The sequence below is a fragment of the Zootoca vivipara genome, chromosome 17 (genome assembly GCF_963506605.1).
Source record: "Zootoca vivipara chromosome 17, rZooViv1.1, whole genome shotgun sequence".
Lineage (NCBI taxonomy): Eukaryota > Metazoa > Chordata > Lepidosauria > Squamata > Lacertidae > Zootoca > Zootoca vivipara.
Window position 1 is genome coordinate 22,779,525 of NC_083292.1, and position 14,633 is coordinate 22,794,157.

At 47.2% G+C, this 14,633-nt stretch overlaps 1 protein-coding gene across 3 annotated transcripts in view; it reads right to left on the bottom strand.

Moving 5' to 3' along the window:
• The window catches only part of TESC (tescalcin), a 32,879-nt gene extending 25,180 nt beyond the window's left edge, over nucleotides 1-7,699 (bottom strand). For 2 of the 3 annotated variants that reach the window (XM_035098565.2, XM_035098562.2), the window contains exon 1: nucleotides 7,136-7,699. In XM_035098565.2, coding sequence (XP_034954456.1) covers nucleotides 7,136-7,193 — 58 coding nt within the window. In that variant the 5' untranslated portion in view covers nucleotides 7,194-7,699. The remainder of the gene's footprint in view (nucleotides 1-7,135) is intronic. The other variant, XM_060269291.1, reaches the window with a different exon arrangement.
• Between the last annotated feature and the right edge of the window lie 6,934 nt (nucleotides 7,700-14,633).

The window sequence follows — 14,633 nt, forward strand, 5'->3', positions numbered from 1 at the left end:
CCAGAGGGAAGAGTTGGTGGAAGAAGATTGGAAGAAATTTAAAATTTCTTTGAAAAATAAATGTAATATTGAGAATGTTTAAGATTTGGAAGCATATAGAGGTTGTAGAAAAGGATTTGTTGATATTTTTTTCTTTTTCTCTTTTTAATATAGTAAGTTTTAGATATAAGTGTGAATTAAGTTTTGAATGGATTATGAAATGTGAAATGAAGGTAAAAATAGGTTAAGTAAGTTATAATAAGATTTGGACCATGATTTAGAAATGACTAAAGATGATATACAATGAAACGCAGTTAGGAGGGACATGAGGAAGTCAACGATGTCAGGGATTTAGATATATAAACAGGACTATATTATTTTTTGTTTCTTTGTAATGTTTGGGGACCCAGGTGGCGCTGTGGGTTAAACCACAGAGTCTAGGGTTTGCTGATCAGAAGGTCGGCGGTTCGAATCCCTGCAACGGGGTGAGCTCCCGTTGCTCGGTCCCTGCTCCTGCCAACCTAGCAGTTCAAAAGCACGTCAAAGTGCAAGTAGATAAATAGGGACCGCTCCAGCGGGAAGGTAAACGGCGTTTCTGTGCACTGCTCTGGTTCGCCAGAAGCAGCTTTGTCATGCTGGCCACATGACCCGGAAGCTGTCTGCAGACAAACGCCGGCTCCCTCGACCTCTGGAGCGAGATGAGCGCCGCAACCCCAGAGTCGGACACGACTGGACCTGATGGTCAGGGGCCCCTTTACCTTTACTAATGTTGCTTTTCTTTTTTGTATGTTATTCTTTTTGTATGTTTGTATTTTGTACATTTGTTGTATCCCACATGGGGTGTGACCCATGTGGTTTGTTATTATGTGTTTTTGTTTTTCTTCTGTTATAAAACCCAATAAATATATATTTTTTCTTTAAAAAAGGAGCTTAAAAAATAAGCAAAGCATCACAATTATCCCATCCAGCAAAGAGTTAGATATGGTGTGAAAGGGGTCTTTCTCTCTCTTTCTGTGTGAGAGTGTGAGAGAAGAGCATACAAAGAGCGCTGCTGGATCAGGCCAATGCCTGTCTAGTCTAGCAACCTCTTCTCACAGTTGCATGTTCAACGCCAGTTCAAGGTGCTTTTTTGCAGGCTGGTCTGTGAAGGATTTCCTCAGTGCTGTCCGCCCCCCTTTTCCTGAGTGGCCCTCTCCTTCACCAGAACATATTATGTGAATTTATATGCAGAATTGGGGGGGGGGGCGGAATCCCATATATTTCAGAATAAGCGGGCTTCTTCCAAAGTTAAGAGCATTGAATGGAGACTCTGTGGTCCCATCTACATTGTACATTTCAAGCAGCATCATGCCACTTTAAACAGACGTGGCTCCCCTCACAGAATCAAAGAATCATAGAGTTGGAAGAGACCGCAAGGGCAATCCAGTCCAACCCCCTGCCAAGCAGGAAACACCACCAAAGCATTCTTGACATATGCCTGTCAAGCCTCTGCTTAAAGACCTCCAAAGAAGGAGACTCCACCACACTCCTCGGTAGCAAATTCCACTGCCGGACAGCTCTTACTGTCAGGAAGTTCTCCCTAATGTTTAGGTGGAATCTTGTAGTTTGAATCCATTGCTCCGTGCCCGCTTCTCTGGAGCAGCAGAAAACAAACTTTCTCCCTCCTCTATATGGCATCCTTTTATATATTTGAACATGGCTATCATATCACCCCTTAACCTTCTCTTCTCCAGGCTAAACATACCCAGCTCCCTAAGCTGTTCCTCATAAGGCATTGTTTCCAGGCCTTTGACCATTTTGGTTGCCCTCTTCTGGACACGTTCCAGCTTGTCAGTATCCTTCTTGAACTGTGGTGCCCAGAACTGGACACAGTACTCCAGGTGAGGTCTGACCAGAGCGGAATACAGTGGTACTATTACTTCCCTTGATCTAGATGCTATACTCCTATTGATGCAGCCCAGAATTGCATTGGCTTTTTTAGCTGCTGCATCACACTGTTGACTCATGTCAAGTTTGTGGTCTACCAAGACTCCTAGAATCCTGGGAACTGTAGTTTGTTAAGGGTGCTGAGAGTTGATAGGAGAATTCCTATTCCCCTCACAGAGCTACAATTCTCAAGAGTAGTCTAGTAATTTTCTTCTGGGAATTGGAGTTCTCTGAGGAGAGAACCCAGACACAAACACACACACACAGGCACACCTGTTTTGTACATTATTCTTTGGGAGAACTGCATCCTGAAATTGGGAGAAGTGAAAATTTCAGTGCACAGGTGTGTTTCAGTTCACATATTGTTTCAGAATATGCATATTGGGGAGGTTTGTGTCAACATCCGAACCAGATCAAATCTCTCCCTATTCTTAATAAATAAATAAATAAATAATAATAATAATAATAATAATAATAATAATATTTATATGCCGCCCACCTGACTGGCTTGCCCCAGCCACTCTGGCTGGCTCCCAGGAGAATATAAAAAACACAATAAAACATCATCAAACATTAAAAACTTCTCTATGCAGTTAAAAGAGCTGCATTTCATAGTGGTTACAAATTGAAACACCACATTTACCATTTAAACAAGAACAACAACAACAAAAACCCCAACAACAGAAATCAACAATGGATGCCAAGAATAAAACAGAGCAGAGCAAAAATTACTAATGAATTCCCTGAGGAAACAAATAGGATCCCTGGGAATTTTTTTTTAATTGTACTTGCTGCAGCGCCTTCCAGGTTAAGAAATCAATAGTTTCCAAGGGCTCAGGTGCAAGGGCTCAGGTGCACTTTGTGCCATAATTCTTTGTTTGTTCATTTGTTGTAGACCTTAAAACAAGAGCCTTTCTGCTGGATCAAGCCAAAAGCCAAGCTGGTCCAGCATCCTATTCTCACAATAGCCAACCAGATACCCCCCCCCCCCAAGGAGAAGCCCAAAAGCAGGACCGAGCGCAACAGAACCCCCCCCCCAACACACTTTTGATTCCCAGCAACTGGCATTCAGAGATATGCTTGGATATTAAATTTCAAGGAAAGGCAGGGTATAATTTTTAAAGGGCGCAGCACATTGATGCTTTGGCAGCTAAACCTGTTCCCTGCCCTCTTGGCAACCCCAGCCATTGAGGACAGAGGCAGAGCAAATACACATGCATGTGCAGCGCACACAGATAACATGCGTTCCCTGTCTTTGGTCACACAGTACAAGGAGAGGGAATCTGGGGGCATTTGAAAGAACTTGTTGGCAGCAGACGCTCTGATTGGCTGAGGGAGGTTTTCTCTGTACATATCCCCCCCCCCCCCAGCGTTTTCTTAGTTCCTGAACTAAGAAAGAAGAAGAAGAGTTTGGATTTGATATCCCACTTTATCACTACCCGAAGGAGTCTCAAAGCGGCTAACATTCTCCTTTCCCTTCCTCTGTGAGGTGAGTGGGGCTGAGAGACTTCAGAGAAGTGTGACTAGCCCAAGGTCATCCAGCAGCTGCATGTGGAGGAGCGGGGACGCGAACCCAGTTCACCAGATTACGAGTCCACTGCTCTTAACCACTACACCACACTGGAAAGACAGAACCTCTCTCCTCAAATCATTTTTTGTTCCATTTGCTCTCTCAGGGCTCTTCTCAACGAGGTTTGTGTCATTTAAGTGATTTTGTTAACGGGATGGACCACATATTTGGGGAGAGGGGGCTTGTCCAAGAAATGAAATAAATTTTGGGCCGATGTAACAAGCAGAAATTGAAATAACCGTATGATATATGCCCTCCCAGCAGACCTCCTGGTTATTTTTAATCAGCTATGTTAGACATCTGCCCTTAACAGATAAGGAAATTGTCTTTCCCGTATTAAGAGCTGCCCACATAGAAATCTGATACCACTGGAAAAAGATAAGAACTCTCACAGGAAAAGATGGGTTGACTCAAGTCTGAAGGACAGCAAACATGATGGAACTAATGAACAAATGAATTAAGAGTAAGAGGGAGGTCAGCCCCACAATTGCTCTGTAGAAAAAAATAGAGTTTATTTCTAATGTACTGGTCTAATAAAAAAATCCTTCCAGTAGCACCTTAGAGACCAACTAAGTTTGTCATAGGTGTGAGCTTTCGTACCTATGAGCTCATACCTATGACAAACTTAGTTGGTCTCTAAGGTGCTACTGGAAGGATTTTTTTTTATTTTTTTTTACTGTGTCAGACCAACATGGCTACCTACCTGTAACCTGGTCTAATAAAGTTGGTCTCTAAGGTGCTACTGGAAGGATTTTTTAATTTTTTTTTGTTTGGCCTAATGAAGTGCAGGATAATACAGCCCTAAGCCATAAAAATGGAAACTGCTCACTGAAGTAATATATACAACCCATTTCTAGGTGTGTACGAGATGATTGACTTGTCTCATTACTGGGAACGTATTCTGCTCCTTCTTTTCTTCTTTCTGCAGGTGTTATATCTTCAAAGTATAATAATAATAATTTATTATACCCCGCCCATCTGGCCGGGTTCCCCCAGCCACTCTACACATACTACAGCTATTATTATGGCTGTTGTGACACTTGCTACAACTCTTCTGTTATCACACAGCACATAGTTCAACTATGGAGCTCACTTTCTATGATAACCATCTTCAAATAGCCAAAGGGCCATCACATGGAAGAGGGAACAAGCTTGTTTTCTGCTGCTTCGGCATCTAGGACCTGAACCAACGGCTTCAAGTTACAAGAAAGAAAATCCCAACCAAACATTAGGATGAAATTTCTGGCAGTAAGAGCTGTTTGATAGTGGAACTGTCTCCCTTGGAAAGTGGTGGGCTCTCCTTCCTTGGAGGTTTTTAAGCAGAGGTTGGACGGCCATCTGTCATGGATGCTTTAGCAGAGATTCCTGCGTTTCAGGGGGTTGGACTAGATGACCCGTGGGGTCCCTTCCCACTCTAAGATTCTATGATTCTCTCTCTCATAACACCAGAACTTGTGGGCATCCGATGCTACCAAATGTGGAGGTAGAGCATAACCATCATGGCTAGTAGCCATCGATAGCCCTCTCCCCCATGAATTTGTCCATTTCTCTTTCAAATACATCCAGGTTGGTGGCCTTCACTGCCTCCTGGGGGAGAGAGTTCCACTGTACGCTGTGGCCTTTTTTCCTCTGCCCTAAATCTTCCAAGTAGTGATGTATGGAAGTGAGAGCTGGACCATAAAGAAGGCTGATCGCCGAAGAATTGATGCTTTTGAATTATGGTGCTGGAGGAGACTCTTGAGAGTCCTATGGACTGCAAGAAGATCAAACCTATCCATTCTGAATGAAATCAGCCCTGAGTGCTCCCTGGAAGGACAGATCGTGAAGCTGAGGCTCCAATACTTTGGCCACCTCATGAGAAGAGAAGAATCCTTGGAAAAGACCCTGATGTTGGGAAAGATTGAGGGCACTAGGAGAAGGGGACGACAGAGGACAAGATGGTTGGACAGTGTTCTCGAAGCTACCAACATGAGTTTGACCAAACTGCGGGAGGCAGTGCAAGACAGGAGTGCCTGGCGTGCTATGGTCCATGGGGTCACGAAGAGTCGGACACGACTAAACGACTAAACAACAACAACAAATCTTCCAACAGCACCGAGTTAAACTATGAACCTTGCTCCCACACAGGACACAGGGATGGCCACCAGGTTAGGTGGGTTTAAAGGAGCATTGGAGAAAATTCATGGAGGACCAGGCTATTGATGACTACTAGCTTCTGAATACCAGTTGCTGGTGGGGAGGGAGGGAGGGAGGGAGGGAGTGTGCTCTTGCACTCGGGTCCCGCTTGCGAGTTTCCCATTCAGGCATCTGGTTGGCCACTGTGAGAGCAGGATGCTGGACTTTATGGGCCATTGGCCTGATCCAGCAGGCTCTTCTTAGGTTCTTACCACTATGAAAAAGGGGAGAATGCCTTGGCTATTAAGTCTGCAAGATGGCGGGAGTGTGATGAGCTTACTGGTTTTGGCAAAGCCTTTTTGATGTCTCCAGTCTTATGGGCCAGACATGGAACCCTCCCCTAACCCTGTTCTGGCCCTCCTGTCACTAGACACCAACCAGACCCTCCTCTTATACATGAGACCCAGCTGCCAGGCTGTGTTTACCTCTACCCATCTAGAAACCACCTCCCCTTGGAAAGACCCCAAAGGAGATGGCAGGAAGTTTGTGATCTGGCTCTTTCCAAGCATCATAGCTGCCAAGTTTTCCCTTTTCTCATGAGGAAGCCTATTCAGCATAAGGGAAAATCCCTTTAAAAAAGGGATAACTTGGCAGCTATGAAGCATATAACACAACACAAAAGGCCCAAACTGAACACGGTTGTTTTGACAAAGTATGGCTCCCATAGATCAGCTATGCAAACCAAAGTAAGGTTGATGTCACGCCAGCTTCTTGCTGGGAGAGAGGCTATGTGATGGGCAGTTGAAGCCTTGGCAATGCAGTCGATGATTCAGTTATTTGACAGTGCCCTCACTCAATGTTCCTTTCTTAAGATGGCTGAGATACGCATGTAACACTACAGGGTTTGTCGGAGCTGATTAACGTCATTTTATGTTAAAACCATATCTATACTCCTATATACATATAAATGTAAGGCTGTCATCACGCAGGCCCCATTGGAGGATCTGTAGTCCAGGGTGAGCGGGTTGGCGAGCGACATGGGTGGCAGCAACAGTCCTGTGTGTGTGTGTGTGTGTGTGTGTGTGCGCACACACACACATCTCTATATCTTCATATAAAAGTATGTGATACAGATGCAAAACTCCAGGCTCTGAACAGAAAAGCAGGTTGCACATGCCAACAAGCACTCAGAAAGCCCAAACCGCAGCCTGCAGACACAAAACGCTTTGCGAAACTGGTGGTCTCCTTTGCAAACTTCCTCTTCCCCCCCAGCCGAGCGGCTTCTGCTAGACGCCACCATCACTTGCACGCACGGACATGGCCAGGATTTCAAAGACATTGCTGAAAGATAAGCCCTCCTCTCACCCACAGAGGAAAAAGCCCGGAATTGCTCAAGCCACATTCTTGCGCCAAGGATCAGCTGCCCTTGGGATGGGAAGGGAAGGGAAAGCGGGAGAAAGCGCAAAACCCTCCCTTCCCAAGTCCTGCAGGGGAGGGAGGTCACTGGGGAGCGACGAGAGGAAAGTTTAGCAGCTGTATACTCACAGCCCGTCTTGTCTGCAAGCTCCTGGATTTCGTCCGGCACCGAGTGGGAAGAGCCCATCTCTGCAAAGGCGGTTGCAGCTGTGGGTAAAATCCAGGGCCCCGGACGTGGAGAGGGAGATGAACAGCTGAAGTGCAGGCAAGTTCAGGAGAGTCCCGGCGAGTCGCAAATCAGCAGCGCCGGCGCAAGAGAGCAGAGGGACTTGACTGCAGGTGCAGCCGCAGCTACATCAGCCAAGAGACTTCCTTGCAGGGGCTGGCGAGTTTTAAATCTCGAGGAAGCAGGAGCCACTAATAGAGGAGGAGGGAGAGAGAGAGAAGGCTCCCTCAGGGTCCAAGAGCCGGCCATGCTCCAGGCACACCTGAGGAACCCAGTGCTGGTTTCTCTCAACATCATGAAAGCCAACCCCACTGGGAACGCGCTGTCTTCTGTTTGTTCCACGCAAAAATCTCCTGGGGGAGAGGCAGCCATGGTAACAAGGAAAGCGTCACACCTCATTCAGATCTGGAGGGGTGGGTGGGAACTGGCACATATTTATCTGCTTTAGCCACTAGCCCCTACAATTTACTGCAGGCATCCCCAAACTTCGGCCCTCCAGATGTTTTGGACTACAATTCCCATCATCCCTGACCACTGGTCCTGTTAGCTAGGGATCATGGGAGTTGTAGGCCAAAACATCTGGAGGGCCGCAGTTTGGGGATGCCTGATTTACTGCATCCCCAGTTGGTAGAGCGTGAGACTCTTCATCTCAGGGTCAGGGGTTCGAGCCCCACATTGGGCAAAAATTCCTGCATCACCTGGGGGGGTTGGACTAGATGACCCTTGGGGTATCTTCCAACTCTATGATTCTGTGCTGTACAGGTTTCCTAAAACACTTCAAAACAAGGACGCAAGAAGGGCCCTGATGGATGAGGCCCGAGACTCACTCAATCCAGCATCTTGTCACCTTGGCCAGCCAGATGCCTCTGGGATGGAAAGCCTGAAAACAGCATTCGAGCCCCACAACACTCTCTCAACTTGCTAGGAATCATGAGGAATCATTCTGCTTCCAACAAGGGGGCAGAACATAGACATCGTGCCTGCGGGAAACCTGCAAGCAGGATCCGACCACCAGAGCGCTCTTTCTTCCTATGGCTTCCAGCAACTGGCATTCAGAAGCATTGCTGCCTCAGACTGTGGAGGCACACTACAGAACCATCGAATTGTAAGAGTTGGAAGGGACCCTAAGGATCATCTAGTCCAACCCCCTGCAATGCAGGAAAATGCAGCTGTCCCATACGGGGATCGAACCGGCAACCTTGGATTTATCAGCACCATGCTCTAACCAACTGAGCTATCCCAGCCATTGTGTCTTGTAGCCATTGACAGCTGTCTCCTCCATGAATTTGTCCAGTCCTCTCTTAACACCATCCCAGCTGGGGGCTGCCGTCATGACATCTTGCGGGAGCCACTTCTGCAGTGGCCAACCAGGTTCCTGTGGGGAAACCTCTGAGCAGGATCTGAGCACAAGAGCACTCTCCCCTCCTGTGGCTTCCAGAGCCAACAACAGGCAGAGCCACCCCAATTGGTTGTAGGAAGGCAGGCAGGCTGGTGGGGACTGGCTGAGGGCATATTGAGATTGGTGAGGCAGTGCCCCCATCTGCCCTAATGAACAGCCTCCCGTAAGATCAGTTAAGAGACAGCCTCTATCCTAAGGGTTTTTAAGGAGGAGAATTGGGGGCCAAGTGTAGTTTGTTTGTAGCTTAGGGATGGAGGATTCTTATCACTTTCAGTTTCTCCTTTTTCATTTGTTAAGCTCGGTTCCCCATTATCAGTTTATAGTTAAAGCCTCATCAGCATTTCAGTGCAAATTCCTCCCGAAAGACACATTTCTGCATGCAGTTTTGCCACAATGTACACGGTTTTTGCCAAGCCATCTCCTTTAGTTGAATGCATTTTGTCTGCCGTTTTCATTTCATATACGGCTTGGGCCCATGTTATCTGAATGATCATTATCTCCCTTTATGAACTTGAGAGTGAGAGAGAAGGAGCCACAGCCACTGAAGCTGCATGGTGCTGGGCAAGGGCTCCTCCTGACGTTGCATGCATGATGTCATAGGTGTGTGTCATGCATCGCGTGTGTGATGCTACATGTGCGACGCGACGCTACCCCCAAGTCTTTGGCCCAAGGCAGCGCCTCTGGCTAGGTAGCTTGGCCTTTCAACACAAACTGAATCTAATTTCTCCTTCCCTTTAGCCCCTGGTCCAGGCCACCCTCTCTGGGCTTTTATGCCACCATTCCCCCTGTCTGTAAGACTTCCCCTCCTTTCAGCTGCTGCTTTTGGAAGTGCAAAAACATTTTAGGAGAAGCTCAAGGAAGAAGCAGATGATCAAGCCTCTGCCTCTGCCAATAAGTCTTCCTCTGCAATTCATTTCTTGGCCTCTTGCCTGCTTGTCTAGAGAGAATTATGGAACACACTGTTTCAATGGTGCAGGAGACTGAAAAACAAAACTTTGCAGCCTTTTTTGTTCTAAAGGAAGCTTGTGACGTTCAAGAGAAGGCCCAGCAGCCCCCTGTAGGACAAGTTTGATTGGTGGGCGGGACAACCCACTTGTCAATCACCCAGCATGATGATAGACATTCTAGGTTGTTCTGCCCACCTGTCAAAGTCATTTGTGCGGTGTTTCCCAACTGCCTGACCTGCTATTCACCTTACAGAGCGACATTTCTCAGAGTGGTTTGACAGTCAATCCCTCTTAGCTGGGAATTCTGGGAATTGTGAGGGTGAACAGGGGTTTATCCTAACACCTCTCCGCACCCTTATCAAACTACACTTCCCATGATTCTTTTGGAGGAAACTGTGATGGGCAGACCGTTGAGTCAACCTCCAGGAGACTCTTAGCCAATCATGGCAGGGATGAGAAGGGTCCCATCAGGCAGGAGAGAGGATGGAATAGGCTCATTTTGACAGATTAACTGCCAGATAGGGCCTGGCTAGGAAAGCAGTTTAGGGAGCTTAGGGGTTTGTCCAAAACGATAAGCCTGACAAATCTCTCAGGTAGAAGGAAAGGTCCTAGAAGTTGGCTAGAGCTGTTTTAGATAAAGGGTAAAGGGGCCCCTGACCATTAGGTCCAGTCGTGACCGACTCTGGGGTTGCGGCGCTCATCTCGCTTTATTGGCCAAGGGAGACGGCGTACAGCTTTCAGGTCATGTGGCCAGCATGACAAAGCCGCTTCTGGCGAACCAGAGCAGTGCAAGGAAACACCGTTTACCTTCCCGCCAAAGCGGTACCTACGGTATTTATCTACTTGCACTTTGACGTGCTTTCAAACTGCTATGTTGGCAGGAGCTGGGACCGAGCAACGGGAGCTCACCCCATCACGGGGATTCGAACCGCCAACCTTCTGATCGGCAAACCCTAGGCTCTGTGGGTTAACCCATAGCACCACCCGCCTCCTGTTTTACAGGCACGGTAAAGCTGGTAACCCATTCTAGGGAGCAATCGATTTCTGAGAAATCGTTTTGCTGAAGGGACTGAAAAGCAAAGTTCTCATTTAAAACTGCAATGCCATTTTATGACGGACCCTAATCATTGTGCCTTTACTAGTGACACTGTTCAGTGCCTATGGAGAGCTTTTTAATTAAAGTACACTTGGATTTTTGATGCAGCTAAGCTTTAACTGGAAATAAGTTGCCTTAGGAACTCTGAGTCCTTGCTGCAGATTCTCAGTGGTGCTGCCACTCAGATAAAACCCCTCCTGGGTCATGTTGCCTTGCTCCCATGTTCACTGAGGGAGTTGGTTGCAGAAGCCCTGGCTGTTTAAAATGATATGATACTGCTTTAAGTGCATAGTGCAGAGAGGGGCTGTGGTGTGGGAGGAAAGGGTTCATCCCCCCCTTCCTGCAGGCTATTTTAAAAGATGTAACACCGAACAGCATTTAGCATAAGAAGAGTTTGGCCTTTACAGACTACAAAAATATTCCTTTGAATTTATTTTTTTTAAAGAAAAAAGATGCCAGAAGAAGGAGCTATTTATGGAAACAACTCAAAGCACAAGTCCTATTAAAAGTATTCTAGAAATACAAAGAAAGGTTTCAAAAATGGCTCTCAGTGGTGCGCTGTTAGGCACTGCGTGGAGATTGTGCGGTGCAGTGGTTAGAGCACTGGACTGGGAGGCCAGGGTTCTAATCCTCACTCAGCCACGAAGCCCACTGGATTATTCTAGGCCAGTCACTGCCTCTCATCCTCTCTCGCAGGGTAGTTGTGGGGACTGAACGAGGGGTTGGGGGGAAGCCATGCCCACCACCTTGAACAACTTGGAGGAAAAAGGTAGGATTTGAATGCAATCAAATAAATAAATGGCATTTTATTGCTCGCGTGTACACATTTGCTCACAGGTGTGTTAAGGAGAAGAAACTTCACAAACAACCCCCTTCATTGCTTTAACACAAACTAAGGACCGGGGGCCAGATCTGGCCCAATCGCCTTCTATATCTGGCCCGCAGACGGTCCGGGAATCAGCGTGTTTTTACATGAGTAGAATATGTCCTTTTATTTAAAATGCATCTCTGGGTTATTTGTGGAGCATAGGAATTCATTCATCCCCCCCCCCAAAAAAAATATAGTCTGGCCCCCCACAAGGTCTGAGGGACAGTGGGGCAGCCCCCTACTGAAAAAGTTTGCTGACCCCTGCTTTAACATCTACAGACCTTCAGGGAGGGATCCTTTGACTTCCTAGCCCACATCCTCAACCCACCTGGTTTGAAGATATAAACGTATAACAAAAGCAATTAAAAAACCATATAAAGAGATTACTGTGAATCTCAGGACCCCACCCCATCCTACTTCACAGGGTAAAAGGTAAAGGTAAAGGAACCCTTGACCGTTAGCTCCAGTCGCGGACGACTCTGGGGTTGTGGCGCTCATCTCGCTTTATTGGCCGAGGGAGACAGCGTACAGCTTTCGGGTCATGTGGCCAGCATGACTAAGCCGCTTCTGGCGAACCAGAGCAGCGCACGGAAACGGCGTTTACCTTCCCACCAGATTTATCTACTTGCACTTTGACATGCTTTCGAACTGCTAGGTTGGCAGGAGCTGGGACGGAGCAACGGGAGCTCACCCCGTCGCGGGGATTCGAACCGCCGACCTTCTGATCGGCAAGCCCTAGGCTCTGTGGTTTAGACCATAGCGCCACCCGTGTCCCTACACCTCACAGGGTAGTTGTGGGGATTAAATGAGGCCACCTTTAAATGAGGTAGTTGTGGGGATTAAATGAGCCATGCCCGCCACCTTGAGCAACTTGGAGGGAAAAGGTAGTATTTGAATGCAATCAAATAAATAATTGGCATTTTATTGCTCGCGTGTACGCATTTGCACACAGGTGTGTTAAAGAGAGTAAACTTCACAAACAAACCTCTTCATCGCTTTAACATCCACAGACCTTTGGGGAGGGATCCTTTGACTCCCTAGCCCACATCCTAAACCCACCTGGTGGTGGTGATGTTTCATTGATTACTAGCTCATGAGATGACTCCTTGCCCCCAAGATGTACAATGACTCTAGGTCCATAGACACAAGCTATGTCACTGCTCCTTGGTCCAGATCTCTTGGCTTCTTCAACTGGTTTCCCTCCAGAGGAACCCTCAAGGACAAGCATCCCCAAACTTCGGCCCTCCAGATGTTTTGGCCTACAACTCCCACGATCCCTAGCTAACAGGACCAGTGGTCGGGGAAGATGGAAATTGTAGTCCAAAACATCTGGAGGGCCAAAGTTTGGGGATGCCTGCTCAAGGAGATCCTCAGCACCTGGTACTGGGTCGAGTGTAGACATCAAAAAGGCGGGTGTGAGGAACCGATAGACCTCTGCATGTTTCTGGACTACAACTCCCATCACCCCTGGCCTTTGAGCTATGCTGGCTGGGGCTGATGGGAGTTGGAGCCCAAGCACATTTGGAGGATCACCAGTTTCCCACCCCTTGTCTAACTGTTGCTGTATGAGGAACAGGGAAGGGTGCTATCCGGAGCTGGCAGAGCTGTGTTAGAGTCCCAGATACCGCAGAGGAACCCATGAATGCGAACAACAGAGATTTGGAGAATGCAAGCGTAGAGAGAGATTTAGGAAATTGGAAAGGTAGGGATCAAATAATACTTACCTGTCCTGAAAAGGTGAGACAGAGTTGGCTCTCCGAGTTCCACAGCAACCTGAAGGTGCAAGGTTGTGACTGTATGCTGGGGTTCTAGCAGATGTTAGGCATAAGATCTTTGGTGGCTAGTGTCCTTGGGTATCGATGATGGGTGAGCGTTCAGGAAAAGGCTCAGGTTATGATGGGGGTGTCTGAAAGCAGGTTGTTCTACTCACCAGCTTTTTTTGTAGTAGATAATTTTTGTTTGACTTTAAGAAGATATAAACATATAACAAAAGCAATTAAAAAACCATATAGAGAGATTACTCTGAATCTCAGGACCCCACCCCATCCCCTCCATGGGTCCTAATGACAATGTTTACAACCGCATATCAGTTTGTTATCCAAATTTTAAGGTAAAGGGACCCCTAACTATTAGGTCCAGTCGTGACCGACTCTGGGGTTGCGCGCTCGTCTCGCATTATTGGCCGAGGGAGCCGGCGTACAGCTTCCAGGTCATGTGGCCAGCATGACAAAGCCGCTTCTGGCGAACCAGAGCAGCACACGGAAACGCCGTTTACCTTCCCGCTGTAGCGGTACCTATTTATCTACAGTACTTGCACTTTGATGTGCTTTCGAACTGCTAGGTTGGCAGGAGCTGGGACCAAGCAACGGGAGCTCACCCCGTCGCGGGGATTTGAACCGCCGACCTTCTGATCGGCAAGCCCTAGGCCCAGTGGTTTAACCCACAGCGCCACCTGGGTTTTATATCCATTTAAATTGTCCATATTTTTGGTTACTTTACAAGTGTGGTTAAATTAAAATCCTGCTAATATTTTCATCTGCTTACAACGGTCTCCTAAATACATTATACATTTTTCTCCCATTCTTTTTTGAAGTTCTTGTCCTCTTGGTTTCTGAGCTTCCCAGTTAATTTTGCCATTTCAGCATAGTCCATCAACTTGGTTTGCCATTCCTCCTTGGTCGGAATGGTTTCTTCCTTCCATCTCTACTCACCAGCTCTTAGGACCCTCCTAACGTGATGAAAAAGAAAACAGGAAAAGCTTTGCTTGTGAAAGCGATACACTTCCCTAATAGGGGTCCTGACTCAACACCAGAAAAATACCATACTGTACTTTTCTGTGTAGAAGACTAGGGTTTGTTTGTTTTTAAACTGCAAAATAAGTTTAGAAATGGGGGTGTCTTATACATGGGGGCAATCCTCCCCCCCATTTCCTTAAATCGGAGTCCCCCAAAGTAGGGGGGTGTCTTATACACGGGGGCGTCTTATAGACGGAAAAATACGGTGCATGGATGGGAGGCAAGGAGACGAGAGAGGAGGGAGGGAGGGCTGCTCCTACCAACTGTCTGGGGCTGATGGGAGTTGTAGTCCCAAG